Source organism: Atractosteus spatula, chromosome 12 (assembly GCF_055471065.1).
Source record: "Atractosteus spatula isolate fAtrSpa1 chromosome 12, fAtrSpa1.hap1, whole genome shotgun sequence".
NCBI classification, from domain to species: domain Eukaryota; kingdom Metazoa; phylum Chordata; class Actinopteri; order Semionotiformes; family Lepisosteidae; genus Atractosteus; species Atractosteus spatula.
In genome coordinates this window covers 33,233,891-33,247,559 of record NC_142717.1, presented here as the reverse complement: position 1 = coordinate 33,247,559, position 13,669 = coordinate 33,233,891, and the positions used below count along the sequence as shown (strand labels likewise).

Genomic DNA, 13,669 nt, shown 5'->3' with positions numbered 1-13,669 from the left:
TACTTTTACAAAAAGTGCTATGACTTTCAATAATGAAGTAGTCAGGAACTTTAATGTCTCATCTGAAGTCTTCATACATGACAGTGTCCTGGTTCCACCCCTGGAGCATGGTTTTGAAATTCTGGTGTAGAGGAAGAATGCTACCTACTAATTCTCCAACACATACAGCAGCAAATTATTTTTTTTTGTTTAGAGGTTGCCCACCCCTGTATTGAAAAGGCCCCACTTGTTTAACATTTGAGGACTGGTAAGATCAACATAGTAATACTGTACATGCTGGTAACATAATAAATATTATGCAAGATATTGTGATGTGGGGGAAGTGGAGAGTGTTTGTAGCACAGAAGTTAAATTATTGACAAATATTAGCCCTGACACCAGCTCATGTGAAAGCAAATTATGAAATTCTGAATGAAAAATAGTAAATCTCCCCCAATTGTCAAGTTGTACCAAACAAGTTTCTTTATTTCTATGTGATCACTTTGATGGTTTTATGGCTTATTTATCTGTGATCAGTTTGATGGTTGAAAGAAAAAAAAATCATAACCAAAAAGACCAAAAGGATTTGTAATATAAAACTAATGCACAAGCTAAAACCTAGAATATTATGGTGTGTGTAGTAGGAGTGAGTTACAGAGCTCAGCTTTCATGAAGCGGGCACAAATCATTACCTTACCAAAGTTAGGCTGCATTCTAAACTAAGTAAGCAGGTCTGTGGCCCCTGTACAATAATTCATTCAAATCCAAAACAAGACAAATTTTAATTGGAGGATATAATATGAAAGTTATAAAAAATTACAAAAAATGATTATATCTCTATACAGTATTTAAGCTAAATATACTGTATATTTAAGCTCTTTGGTATCCACTATTCTTTAGCTTTTACTCTCACATGCATACTGTATAAATTATATGCATTACATAGAAATACATTTGTGTACTTCATTTTATTAAGTCCAGAGTTTGCCAAGAGAGAAAAAACAGTGAGTGTTATTTTAAGTATAATATATCATCAGAAAAGTTTATATTATGCTAAAACATAAAGGGATGTGAAGGTTCTAACAGTCCTATGCCTAATAATAAAAATAATAGTAATTTTATTATCAGCTTTAATTGTATTTTCCTTATTGCTCTTTAATTATTTGAAACACAGTTATTGTACAGTATATGTTGTAGGAGTCAGGCATTCATATTCAGTCAAACAAATCTTAGGGACATTCAATTAGTTTAAAAGTGAAAACAAAACTCACTGAACCATCTTAATAACACATAAACTATAGGTCTGAAAGTATAGTGCTTTATCTGGAAATTTGTAAAATAATGGTTTTGAAATGACAGGAAAGGTTACAATATTTCAGTGCACTTTTACAACACCTCAAGAGAAGTAAATTCATAGCACATTGATGTGTTTTTATGGACCCTGAAAAATAAATCTAAATGAAGAAGGTGGAAAATATGAACAACAGAAGCAATCAGAAAGAGAAATATTGAACCTAAAAGCCTGTGGAAATGTTCTGTTTTGAATGAGGAAGGTCACTTTAGAAATGCTTGTAATGTTTCTGTAGATTTGAAAAGAAAATAGAACATTTAGACTATAGATAATTGCATTCATTTCATGATTTGTTTTCAATTAAGGAAATTTGTGAAATGTCTAATAATTAGTTCAAGGACATTTTATGAAAATGCACCAAAACTAATGTCTAACTAAAACTAAAGACTAATGTAGAAATTGATGCTTATGAAAAGTCATGGATTAACAATGCATAGTGTTAATATTTTGGTTTATAAATTCAATTACTGAACAATGGGTCAAAACAACTTTTAAAACAGGAGGAACATAATTTTCTTTCAAGCTACTTTTTAAGAAACTGAAAGCCTTTTCACACAAATCAGTACAAAACATTAAATATTAAATTCTGTAATAAGCTCATAAAATTGTACAATGTAAAACTCACATTCAATTTAATTTTTCTATACAGTCAAAGTAAATACCTTTGAAAATTGGGCAGATTTTCCAGACACCTGCTGCTCCTTCTCGGTTGTACTGCCCCAAAGCCAGCTCCATATAGAAAAGGGGCATTCCAGCAATAACCATGAAGAAGAGATAAGGGACAAGAAATGCTCCTGAGATAGTAAGAATAACAACAGAATATATTAAAAATTACTGATTGAATCAGAACCAGTAAATGTTGCAATCAGACATTACAAAAAGTGCAACATTTCATTATAGCAGCATTATATACTGTACATAGTAAATACTTTCCTCAGATAGTTTAGTTTTGTTTTTTGAATGTACGTTGTGCTACACATCAGACCAAATAATGCTTTACAAATTCATTGCACTCCACCATGTTTCCATGGAAAGACAAGCCAACTCCGTATTGTTATGTCATGCAAATTAAGTGTAATATGAGGACGTTTTATTTCAACTAATTATATATAGAACCAAATGAAAGGTATTTTGCTGTTTTCACAGAAAAGTGTACTACTGTAGGTTCTATACTGTATACCAATAAACAATTAAAGGAGGGGGGAGAAGAAAGTCAGAGGTCTTGAGTGATACAGTGTTCCACTGTAATTGTTTGAATACCTGTTACCATAAAACAAATGAGATGTGCAAAATCTGTCATGTCATATTAATATTTAAATTCCATTAGTGGAGATATGTGTGTTATCAATGACAATGACAGGTCTTAAGAAAGTGATTTCTGGCACTATTGAGCAAAAATCCAATAAAAACACATATCAAAAAGATATATTTATTGTAAGTGAAGAATGGAACTCCAATCTCAGAGAATTCAATCATCATTAAAAACTGGAATTTTAGAGATTTGTGCTGTGTATAGAGACAAGTGGATGATCTACATCAATAGATAAAATCACTGAGCGTTTTCTAGCATCAAATCCCTGTGCTTCAGTATCCGGTGTAAAATGGAAACCAAATGACAGTATGACATTACCATATGGTTAGTAATCTATTCTTAGCATTCTCTTAGAATCTTCTCTTTACAATGTGCACACAGTAAAGGTCAACTCTTTTAAGTCTTCACAGAATCTGGGCCAAGGGCATAAAGGATCACAACCCACAGTAATATTTTGGCTTCATTTCTATCCCAAGAGATTGAAGAAGGAAAATACGCTGGGGGCTTAATAAAGTTTTGAATTAATTACACGTAGGAGTAGATAAAATAATAAAATTTGTCTATATACACTATATACAGTGTATACTAAATATACACTACACTATCATAAAACAAAATCTGATCAATTTCTTTATTTGACAGATACACCTGCAATTTAAGTATTTGTAGAATTAAAACTGCTAAACTTAACACTGTTCTTTAGTGTGATGAAGGATAATTGTTCTCATCGCTTCATTGTCTGTAGCTAAGTCTAAAAGAAATATCTATGAGATTGTTTGTGTGTGTATAGAATAGGGGGGATGTTTTAAAGTGGACTAATTACAAAGACTTAGACTAGAAAAAATCCAGAACACTCAGTTGCTCCCTGCATTGATTGGGTTATATTAATTGTTCTTTTTCTGATAATACTGTACAATCAAAAATAATAATCATAGAACAGGTTGTTGTTATTACTATAATTACTATTATTATTGTTGCTGGTGGTGGTGCTGCCACTATTCTGATGATTAAGCTAATTTTACGGTATGCCTGTAATAAAATCATCTGTGATGAGCTGTTTCCTACTTCTTATTAAAATTGAAACTGCACGTTTTCTACTAGAAAATGCGTGGATAGAAAACTATCTAAATGTACACTATTGTCAATTTCAACCAAAAAAGTTATCCTGATGATAACATGTTATTTTTCCTTTATTCTGTTTTGAACATTCATGTTCTGGAAAAATTAGCAATAGAGAACCATGTCTGTGGATCACTCTAGGTGGTCTGCTTGCAAACATGGATGCATAACAGTGTTTCCCAATTAATTCCTGTTGAATTGTTAGAACATGTAATTGGAGGTTAAATGCTTTGCAGATATAGGCTGAAAATGTGATTGATGCCGCATGCCCCTGTCAATCGGTGGAGATGGAATATAGCCAAAGCTGCAAAACCCAAGGCTACATGCAATCTAATTTCTGTCAAGCACCATCCATTTTGCTGCCTTTGCCTTGACACCTGCTCGAAAAGATAAAGCTTGATTCAACACCTTACCTCCTCCATTTTTGTAGCACAGATAAGGAAACCTCCAGACATTGGCAAGGTCTACTGCAAATCCAATGACTGAGAGCAGGAAGTCAATTTTCTTCCCCCAGGTTTCCCTTTCTTCATTACCAGGACTGGTCGGGGTGGGGTTGACCAAGGTGGAATTTGTGAATTGCACTCCATTCTGCTCCTTCACCAATATTAGCTCTACTTCTTTGGGACCCATGGTATTTGACTGTTTGGCTGGAGCAACAACTGAAGACATTTGTGCAACTGGTAGTCTGCCTTTGATCATGGGGAGGTCCAAGCACCCTAAGATGAATTTTCCAAGCCAAATACCCACAGCCACAGTTTAAAACTACGTAGGACCTCAAACTGAAAAAAAAAGAGAACAGGAAGGTCAAAAACCCAATTTTCTGTTTTTCAGTACTAGGTCCAAATGACATGACTGCTGTTTTACAGTTAACATTTTAAGGTACCCAGCCATTAAGAAAAAAATTAAAATTCCATTTTATAGCCTTACAACCATAACTGTTTCCAGTAATTTTTTTTACCATTTTTCATTGACCGTGAAGATCAGTTTTGTAACATGAATAAATATTTTCTACATATCTGTGAGTGACATTGGTTCTTGCCTTTAATGGATGCATTTTTTTATGAACAGTCATCTTAGCTCCAAATATTTGATGTGTGAATTCTTTTAATATAATTGGTCATAAATAATGAAATAAAGAAAAATACATCTTAATTGTATGTAAATATGCAGTTGGTATGTGAAAACAGAAAAGCAAAAAATATTTTGTAAGAAAATCTTTTAAACTTTTTTTGTAGTTTTTATATAGTAGAGTTGTTATTAACATTATATTATTGGGTAGTTCTATCAACATTCTAATTTTCTAATGTTCTAGTAGATAAATAATATTTACCTTTAAAGAAACATAAAACATGAACAGTATAACAGTGGAATATACTAAAGAAAATACAAAATACAAGTTTCCCTTGTTTTTCTTTGAATTATACTGTACATTATTTTTCGAATTTGTATTAAAATATACCTCTAATCTTGTTGCTTTTACTGTGGATTAATCTTACTTTCGTTAAATTAAGTAATATTTTCACCTCCATCAAAACTAATTCTGAAGTGACTGTGATGAGGTTAATTCATAGAATTTTATTCAGTCTAATTTATGAAATACATATAAAATATACCAACTACTGTGGTGTTGTGTTTGTCTGTTTAAAATGAGTATTGTGTTGCCGTTAAGTAACTGCAGGTTATTAAATTATAAAGATTTAGGTTAGAATTGTTTACATATAACTTAAAACTAATGTAAGATTAATTACTGTAACAACACAGTGAAAAATACATTCTGCTTGTTGAATCAAAATGAAAAGCATGGAAGCCTCCTCATTAAGAACTGAAATGTATGAATTAATGATTGGAATGCGTTATGTTGAAAAATAAGTTAAATGTCTCACCTTTTTTTTCGGATTTTTTTTTAATTCAGTGAAAGTTTTATTTCCAGGTTTTCCAGTCGTTTCTTCTCCCCAGATGTCCCACTGTATTGTAGCACTGAACCTTTAAACTAAAGCTGAAACCATATTTGGTAGATCTAGACGAATCTTGGTTCTATGAGTGTAACAAAGTTGCCTTTCAGGACCTGAGTATCATGGAAATTGTGAATTATCAGTTTAATTTCAAAGAGATATTGCAAAGTTCATTTGAAAAAAAAAATAGCCCTCTTGAGTTAGCGGCCGTTCTGTTGGGGCCACTGAACTCTGTGGGTCTGTGGAAGAAATCTGAGGTGCCACACTAGAAATATGAGAGAAACATAAACACTCCCTCTCTTCCGCTCACTCTCTCTCTCACACACAAATCACCAGTTCTGCCTTTACCCCCTCCCTTAGGATCACACACATTGGATGACATATTCTCACAACTATGGCAAATAATAACATTAGAAACAACCCCCCACCACCTTCAGGGTTTTGTGAAACTGATCATGTTAACAAAAGTAAAGAGTTAGGCTATTTGTTTCATTTGTCTGGCCTCCATTTTCCTATGAGCAATAGAAGACTAGAGGTGTACAAGGTTATAAAATAAATGTGCTTTAGTGAGGTGAGCAAAGCACTTATAATTCAAGCTAAACTGAGCATAACAGCAATGATTGGCATAGAATTGTGGCTTTTAGAAATGTTCCAGTACTTGGAAAAGCTCAAAATAGGTGAATACAAATATGATTGTCAACAGAATTTTCATAAGAGGAAAACACGGGCAATTAGAGATCAAACAGAAGGTTATTGTTTTAGTTTTTAGTGGAAATTGCTGCAACTGAAGCTGAAACAAAGATTTACAGCATATGAAGTTAAAATCCATCTTTGCAAAACTCAGGTTATACACTAATGTTGAATTGAAGAGCAGCAAATCAAATAAAATGTGCACCTATGTTTCTTGTATGTTAAGAATGTGATTTTGTAAGTGAAAATAGTGTGTTTATATTCTCATGTTCTCTTTTGGTTGAAAACAAACAAAAAAACATAGCATAGTGAACCTACAGTAAATAATAACTGAATGTGTACTGTCAAATTAACTTTGAAATAATGGTTTGCTACTGTACAATGTTGTGTAGTTTCTGTACTAAATTTGTATGGGGTTTATTTTCCAGTACTACAAGCACCAGAAGTTTAATAACACACACGTATATATTTCAGTGCATATACTGTAAACCCATTTTGCATCAATAGCTACTAACATTTCAGTGACATTCTCTGCCCTTGTCTTGCATATATTCACTCTCACCTGCCCTTTTGAGAAATCTCATTACATTTAATGGTCAGATCTCCTAATCTAATAAATTACATTGGTGTGGTTTCAAATCTCAACCATTTTCTGACAGCAATTACACAATTACTGCTATTGAGATTTATGAAAAATAAAACACAAGATCACAGCAAGGTTATTAACAGGTGGTTACCACATAAACCTGCACAGAAAATATACACTGCTTGCATACTGTCAAAATGTCACATTCAACAGCAATCCAAACCATTTTATTTTGTGTCAGCAACAATAAAATATGAAAAATAAAGTCAAAGTGCCTCACTCAAAATGTACAGCTTCTTTGCATTTCAGTTAAATAAATAATAAATGACAGAAGAGTCAGAGAGCTCCTTGAATAAAGCACTTCACCTGTAGTGCACAACAAGCTCTATAGCCTCAGATTTATTTGTTCATCTACAGACTGCATTTGCCAAAACCCTAGAAATAGCACTGAATTAGGAACTTTCCCCTTGTAGCGAGTAGGGCTTCCTCCAGATTCAAGGAGTGATGCAGCACCCCCAGTAGTAATTTTTATTTTTAATTAATTACTTGTCTGAAACCTTAAACTATGAAGTTCTGTAGTACAATGATCATCATCTTCTTTTAGGGATACTGCAGCTGAGTCATTGTTCTGAACATCTGGATTTATTTTATTATTTCTTATTATTATTTATAGAACTAGTCACCATTGGTGGGAGTTTGCTTCTCCTTGTACTTTTTCCATTTAGAGAAAAACAATAGCTGTGAAACTAAACTTTATGAAAGATGAAGAACTAGAAAAACAACATTCCCATGACATGCAAAACAGGCTGTGCATCGAACATTGAAAGCCTCAGCCTCCTCTTATAATTATGCAAAAACACAGTAGCAACAAATACAGAACAAATTAATATTGGAAAAATATATTTGGTGTTTTTAATGCCTCTCAGTGTAATATATTATTCTACTTTTTATTTAAATGTGTTATAGTGTTTAATTTACATAACTGTGATTTTAAATTATTAAAAGTATAAAACTTTCACTTCCAAAGCTTCTTCATGCTTTTTAAATCAGGAATGTGCTCCATTACAACAGGATAAGTTTCACATATAGTAAGACACTCCATGCTGCCAGCTGGAAGAGTTTTTGGTAGTTTTCTGTCCGAGTTATATTTCCAGGTGTTGCATTTAAGTGCAAAATTAAGGGGAAATATGACTGGTGAAATATGAATGTATGTTGAGCAACTGGACACAGATCCTCTCCACATCTGTCCACTCTTGCATCAGTTGATAAAGCTTCCATCTTCCTTAGTGCAGTTCAGCCCTGGAATCCTTCTCCACATTCAACTTTGCCAGAGGCTCAGGGTCATGGTCTTTAAAGCAGTTCGCACCTCTGAAGAAGGCTTTTCTACTTTTCACCATGGAATTCAGATAATCCTTTTCCTTTGTAGTTGGCATGCTGACATGGCACCCCACTTGAACCTCTTCAGCTAACGACATAGGTGTGATTGAATATCTGGACCCTGACAGCCAATTACATTTTTGAACATGGCAGACTGTTTTATATTGGGTTTTTTTTTTCAAATATCCATGAGTAAAACAAGAAAACCTAGTCCAGTGGCTGCAGCAAGTCGTCAGATGCATGAAAATTAGGAGTACAGGAAAAGACAAGCACTGAATTAAGAAATATTTAATCAAAAACAAAGACAGCATACAAAAAGGCTTTGAACTTATTATTAAAAAAGCTTTTTCATCTACAAAGAGGTGTCCAATTACTAGGATTTATTCATGATATCACATAATATGCTCAAGTCATCTTTATTTGTGTGCAACGCATGAATGAAATGGCAATGTTCTTAATGAATACCAAGGATATGAAATTATGGTTTTACAACATTTGTTGTTCTACATTGAAGTTTCAAATAATGTAATAGCCACAGATATATGACAGATATACTGCAGAATGCCTATTTTGGTGTTCTACATATATATAAAGTAATTGTATTGTCAAATTATTTGAAATAATGGGCTCAACTTTAAATATTCATGAGACATTCTAAATAACCAAATGGGATGATTGATAAGTCTTTGATATATAGTAACACATTCTTCATCTTAGCGGGTTAAAAAGTCACCCTCTCACTGACCTGTGCCCTCCTCTCCAAATAAACTCTTCCAAAACAAGGACCAGACTGCTGGTATTAACCCTCTTAAGAACTGCATATCTCTGCAGTGTGTCAATGTGTTCTGCTCTGTGTAAATGACTTTAAAATCAAGAAACACTTAACTTTTGTCTGTCTGCTCAACCATGTGGTGGAGACATGTTCACCGTATGGTGTTGTTACTTTGGGGAAAAATTAATTTCTTACTTTTTTGCGCAAAAATAAAGATGGTAAAGTTATACTTACTGCAGAAGTACTTGATTCAGACGAGTGAAGAATTCGGTTTTCTAGATTACTTTTCTCATGGTAGTTAATATACAACTTTGTAGGTAAGATCGTAAACTTCTACACAACGGAGCAAGTAATTCAGTATTTAATTTGGAAAGTTTGAGTCAGAATTAGACAACCCTTGTTTTGGAAGGTTATTAGGTATTCATGTTTTAATTCTGGAAGAGATAAAAAATTACTTTAATAACCATAACTGGTAAACGATTACATATTTGTAGAATAACTGGCAGCAGACATAAAACAGCGACTAGTATGGAGGCGTTGCTCATTACTTTTTGCTGTATTTTCCCCATGTCTATGCCAGTAGAGCTTGGAACAAAAGCTGCATATTTTTATACATATAAAACTTGAATCACTGTCCTTTTCATAAAAACGTTTCATAAAACATCGCTATTTCACTATTTGCTCTGCTTTGTTTCATTGTCCATTTAGTTTTGGCTCTGGCTTGGGATATCTTACCAACAATAAAAAGCCAAAGTAAAAGTGAAGTCTGACCTTCAGTTTGCATATTAAAAGAAAAACCCAATTACATCTATCCATTATTTGTTGAACCAGACTTTTGCTATGATATGAAATTCAAATTTCTTGTCAAGTTAGAAAATATGAAATTTCACAAGCATTGTAAATTTTGGTTTTGTCACAAAAGTGGCAAGGTAAACAATCAAGATGCTAAAATTGACTTCACACAAATAGATGGGTTATCTCTTCTGTTAGACAATGAAAACAGCTCAGTAAACATTTTTTTTTCTGTGTACTGAATTCAGTGTGGCTCTAAAACAATAAAATCTTATACAGTATGAAATTTCAGCATTTAGAAAAAAATAGGTAATAACATTTATATTCTCTCTACAGTGAATATGCATCAGAACTAGTTCTTCACAGTAACTTCTTTAAAAATTCAGATGTTTAAATCTGGGTACAGGATTTTGTTTTGAAAATATCTCCTTTAGCAGAACAGAACTCAGAGAGTAATTGTTCTTGGATATTTTAATACTATAAGTTTGGGTTCCTTTTAATACAGGTAAGTTATTTCTCTCATGATGCTACTAAAAATGATAGTTGAGAAGAGTAGGGCGCCATCTGTAGTTTGGTTGAAAACTGTAAGTGTGACTTCTTATGAAGTTCTTAATGAAAGCAGCTCTGTGAAACCTACAGTATCTCAACATTTCTTATTGCCCTGGCATTCTAAAAAAACACCTGCTAAAACATGTATAATAGCTGGCAAAGTGTATGAGTTGCTTATTTCTTTGAATAGACACACAGTTCCTGGTGAAATATTGTACTGTAGATAGATGTACTGTACTGTACTGTAACTTCATCAAAAGCAGGGGTTTCAAAGTCAGTTAATTATTTAACTGATGAGATTGACTTTGTTTAAAACAAAATCTAGAGTACGTTTTCATGACAAGTAACATGCAATTGTTACTTATGAAACACACAAAAAAGAAACCACATCTGTGACTTCAAGTACAAAACCTGTAATGTTGGTTTCCAGTTCAAATTCATATGTTCCACTCGTTGAGATCAGGAGTTCCTAGCATACAGTGATAGAAGGGCTATGTCAGGAGGGTTAGGTAGTGCAAAGAAGGGAGATCATGAGAAACCTTTTTTGTGAAACTAGGTAATACCAGATAATGTGGATACTTGTGTATCATGTTCTTTTCATCTTACCTATCCATATCCATCTCCTATCCATTTTACCTATACCATCTCACCTTACCTAGACTGATTAAGAATTTTAGTATTTTAATCCTCATTTTCAAAACCTCTTTTTTCTCTTAGTAAAATGAGCACTGTAATTCAGATTTCTGTTTTTTTAACCTAAAACTATGGATATGGCACATACATAAATTGAACAAAAGAGTTAAAGAACTGAAAGTCAAAGTTCAGTATTTGTTCAGTTTGATTGAATGAGGTAGAGTGCAAATCTATCTTAAACATTATTGTTTGAAATACAAGAAGTAGGTTTGTGATACAAATTAAATGTCTGGATGAACCATGCAAAGTGTTTTTGATTTTTTTTCTAGGTAGAAAAACAGCATACATATTTTGATTTTTCACACAAACAATATACAGTACGTTCCTAAGACAAGAATAGAACAGATTTTTAAATCATATTAATCTAACTCATAATACTTAGTGCTATTTCAATAATTATATTCTTTATAATTTCAATAGCATATTCAAGAGTCACAAACAAGAAAAGGTAAAAAAGTCCTAAATGTTGGCTTGATGACGGATCATTTAAATTATAAACAAGGATAGGAAGTTTATTTAAAGTGGAAGTTGTGTAGATTGACTGTCAATTTCATTGTGACGTTCAAGAACATTTTCGTGCTTTCAATACATATTTCCTTTAGTCTATTGAAAGGTATTACTAAACTTATTATTAAAATGATTTCAGCTTACACACACATTGTGCCACAAAATACTTTTGGACATTAATTACTACCAGCAACTGTATATCTGGTCCTATCAGTTCAATAAATCCTTTACAGCATTCAGCCCAGCAGGTGGAGCCATTAAACAAGCAAAAAATATAGTACACAAGAGTAGGGTCAATAGCAATACAAAAGCTTATACATTTGGCAAGATCCCAAAATACCAAAGCTCAGTATTTACAAAGAAAAAATAGCTGATCTGGGATATCTAAAGTACACTGAAAGACCATTGTTAAGGTTTTCTTAATCTATTGCTTCATAACGTTAATATTGTCCAATATTTTAAATAAGAGGTTCAAATATTTACAAACAGAATCATCTGGCTTCACCATTACAAATGTAAGGAAAGAATACTAAGCATGCATATTATATATTCAGAAGGTAATGGTCTTCCATTATTATCACTTCTTTTCCAGGTATTCAGTTAAATTACCACAAATATAACTAGAACATGTTTGTCTCTTACACTACAAAAGAAAAATAATGCAAAGAATATTTTGTTTTCTGAGACAAACGTCCAGTCAGAAAGACAATTACTCAAAAAACAGATCTATAAGTAATATACAGTACCTTTAACACAAGGATTCAGGTTGTGCAGTTCATTACTATTTTTGCTTATTATTACTGTATTTGGCTTAGACTGTTATCCAAATCCACTTGGATAAAACATTTGTTCTTTATCCAGGAATGTCTAAAATATCTTGCCTGAGGTATCTGATAACAGCATTTTATTTTAAACAGCAAGACATGAAATTTGAACATAGAACCTTCCTGTTGTAAGTCCACCACCCTAATTGTTGCTATTCTTCACTGTAAGTAGGATTCTATAACTTCATAAATAAAAAAGAAGTAAAATTAGACTGTATTGATGATATTGATATTTAGAAAATAAAACAAACATAATATTAACATGCTAGTAACCATCAGAAAATCTGTATCAGTCACTGAACACATACCAAGGCGGTTTACAAAGTTAGTCATATAATATTAATGAACAAGTAATAGGTTTATTCCATGCTGAAAAAAAGAAGAAAGAAAACACAATGTTTTGGCCATGGAGCCTTCTACAGGTGTGAGCTCACACCTGAATAAACCTATTACTTGTTTCTTTGCAGCCTACGCATGCTGACACAACTACCTACCTGATATAATATTAATTACATGAGTCAGAAGGTTCAGTTCCAAAAGTATTATTATTAAGTATTGTTAAACCTTTTACATTTTGCAATGTCCAGTACAATATACTGTACAACTTATGTTAGCATTAGTAGTAAGGACTATTATAATGTGATATGCTACACCTAAAAGAAATGAAACTAATGTTGCATGATTACCAGATCTAACCGAATTATTTCAGAGAGCTGTTGATAGATTGCCCCTTCAGCAACAGACCTGGTAAACCGCACGTAGCAAGTATTCTCAATTTGTTCCAGTCTCACAGTTCATACCACTGAATGCACAAGACTTGTTCAGGTTGTTAACCCTTCTACCAGTTGTATCTGTACCAAAGTGAATATTTATTGGAAATTTTCAATTTCATAAAAAATAAAGTTTCAAATTACTACTTCATGTCAGGGTAACATTGTTTTAATCTGTGGCAACATCCAAAGCAACTGCATTTAGGTCCAGTGTTAAAAGCACTTACAGTAAGTTTGTGAAAGAACATATTGTAGGCTGCTTTGCTTTTGTTTTCACATTGGCCACTCATTCATCACTGTGCATATGGTGGTTACCAGGATGCTATAAGAGTGACTAAAGTTAAAAAAAACAGTTTTTTTCTAAGCAGAAAAAATGGAACAGAAAAGAGCCATTCC

General features: G+C 32.8%; 1 protein-coding gene across 1 annotated transcript in view; it reads right to left on the bottom strand.

Moving 5' to 3' along the window:
- The window catches only part of slc6a3 (solute carrier family 6 member 3), a 31,508-nt gene extending 27,048 nt beyond the window's left edge, over positions 1–4,460 (bottom strand). The window contains exons 1-2 of the mRNA XM_088928434.1: positions 4,175–4,460; positions 1,993–2,124 (exon numbers count right to left, since the gene is read on the bottom strand). Coding sequence (XP_088784560.1) covers positions 1,993–2,124; positions 4,175–4,460 — 418 coding nt within the window. The remainder of the gene's footprint in view (positions 1–1,992; positions 2,125–4,174) is intronic.
- Between the last annotated feature and the right edge of the window lie 9,209 nt (positions 4,461–13,669).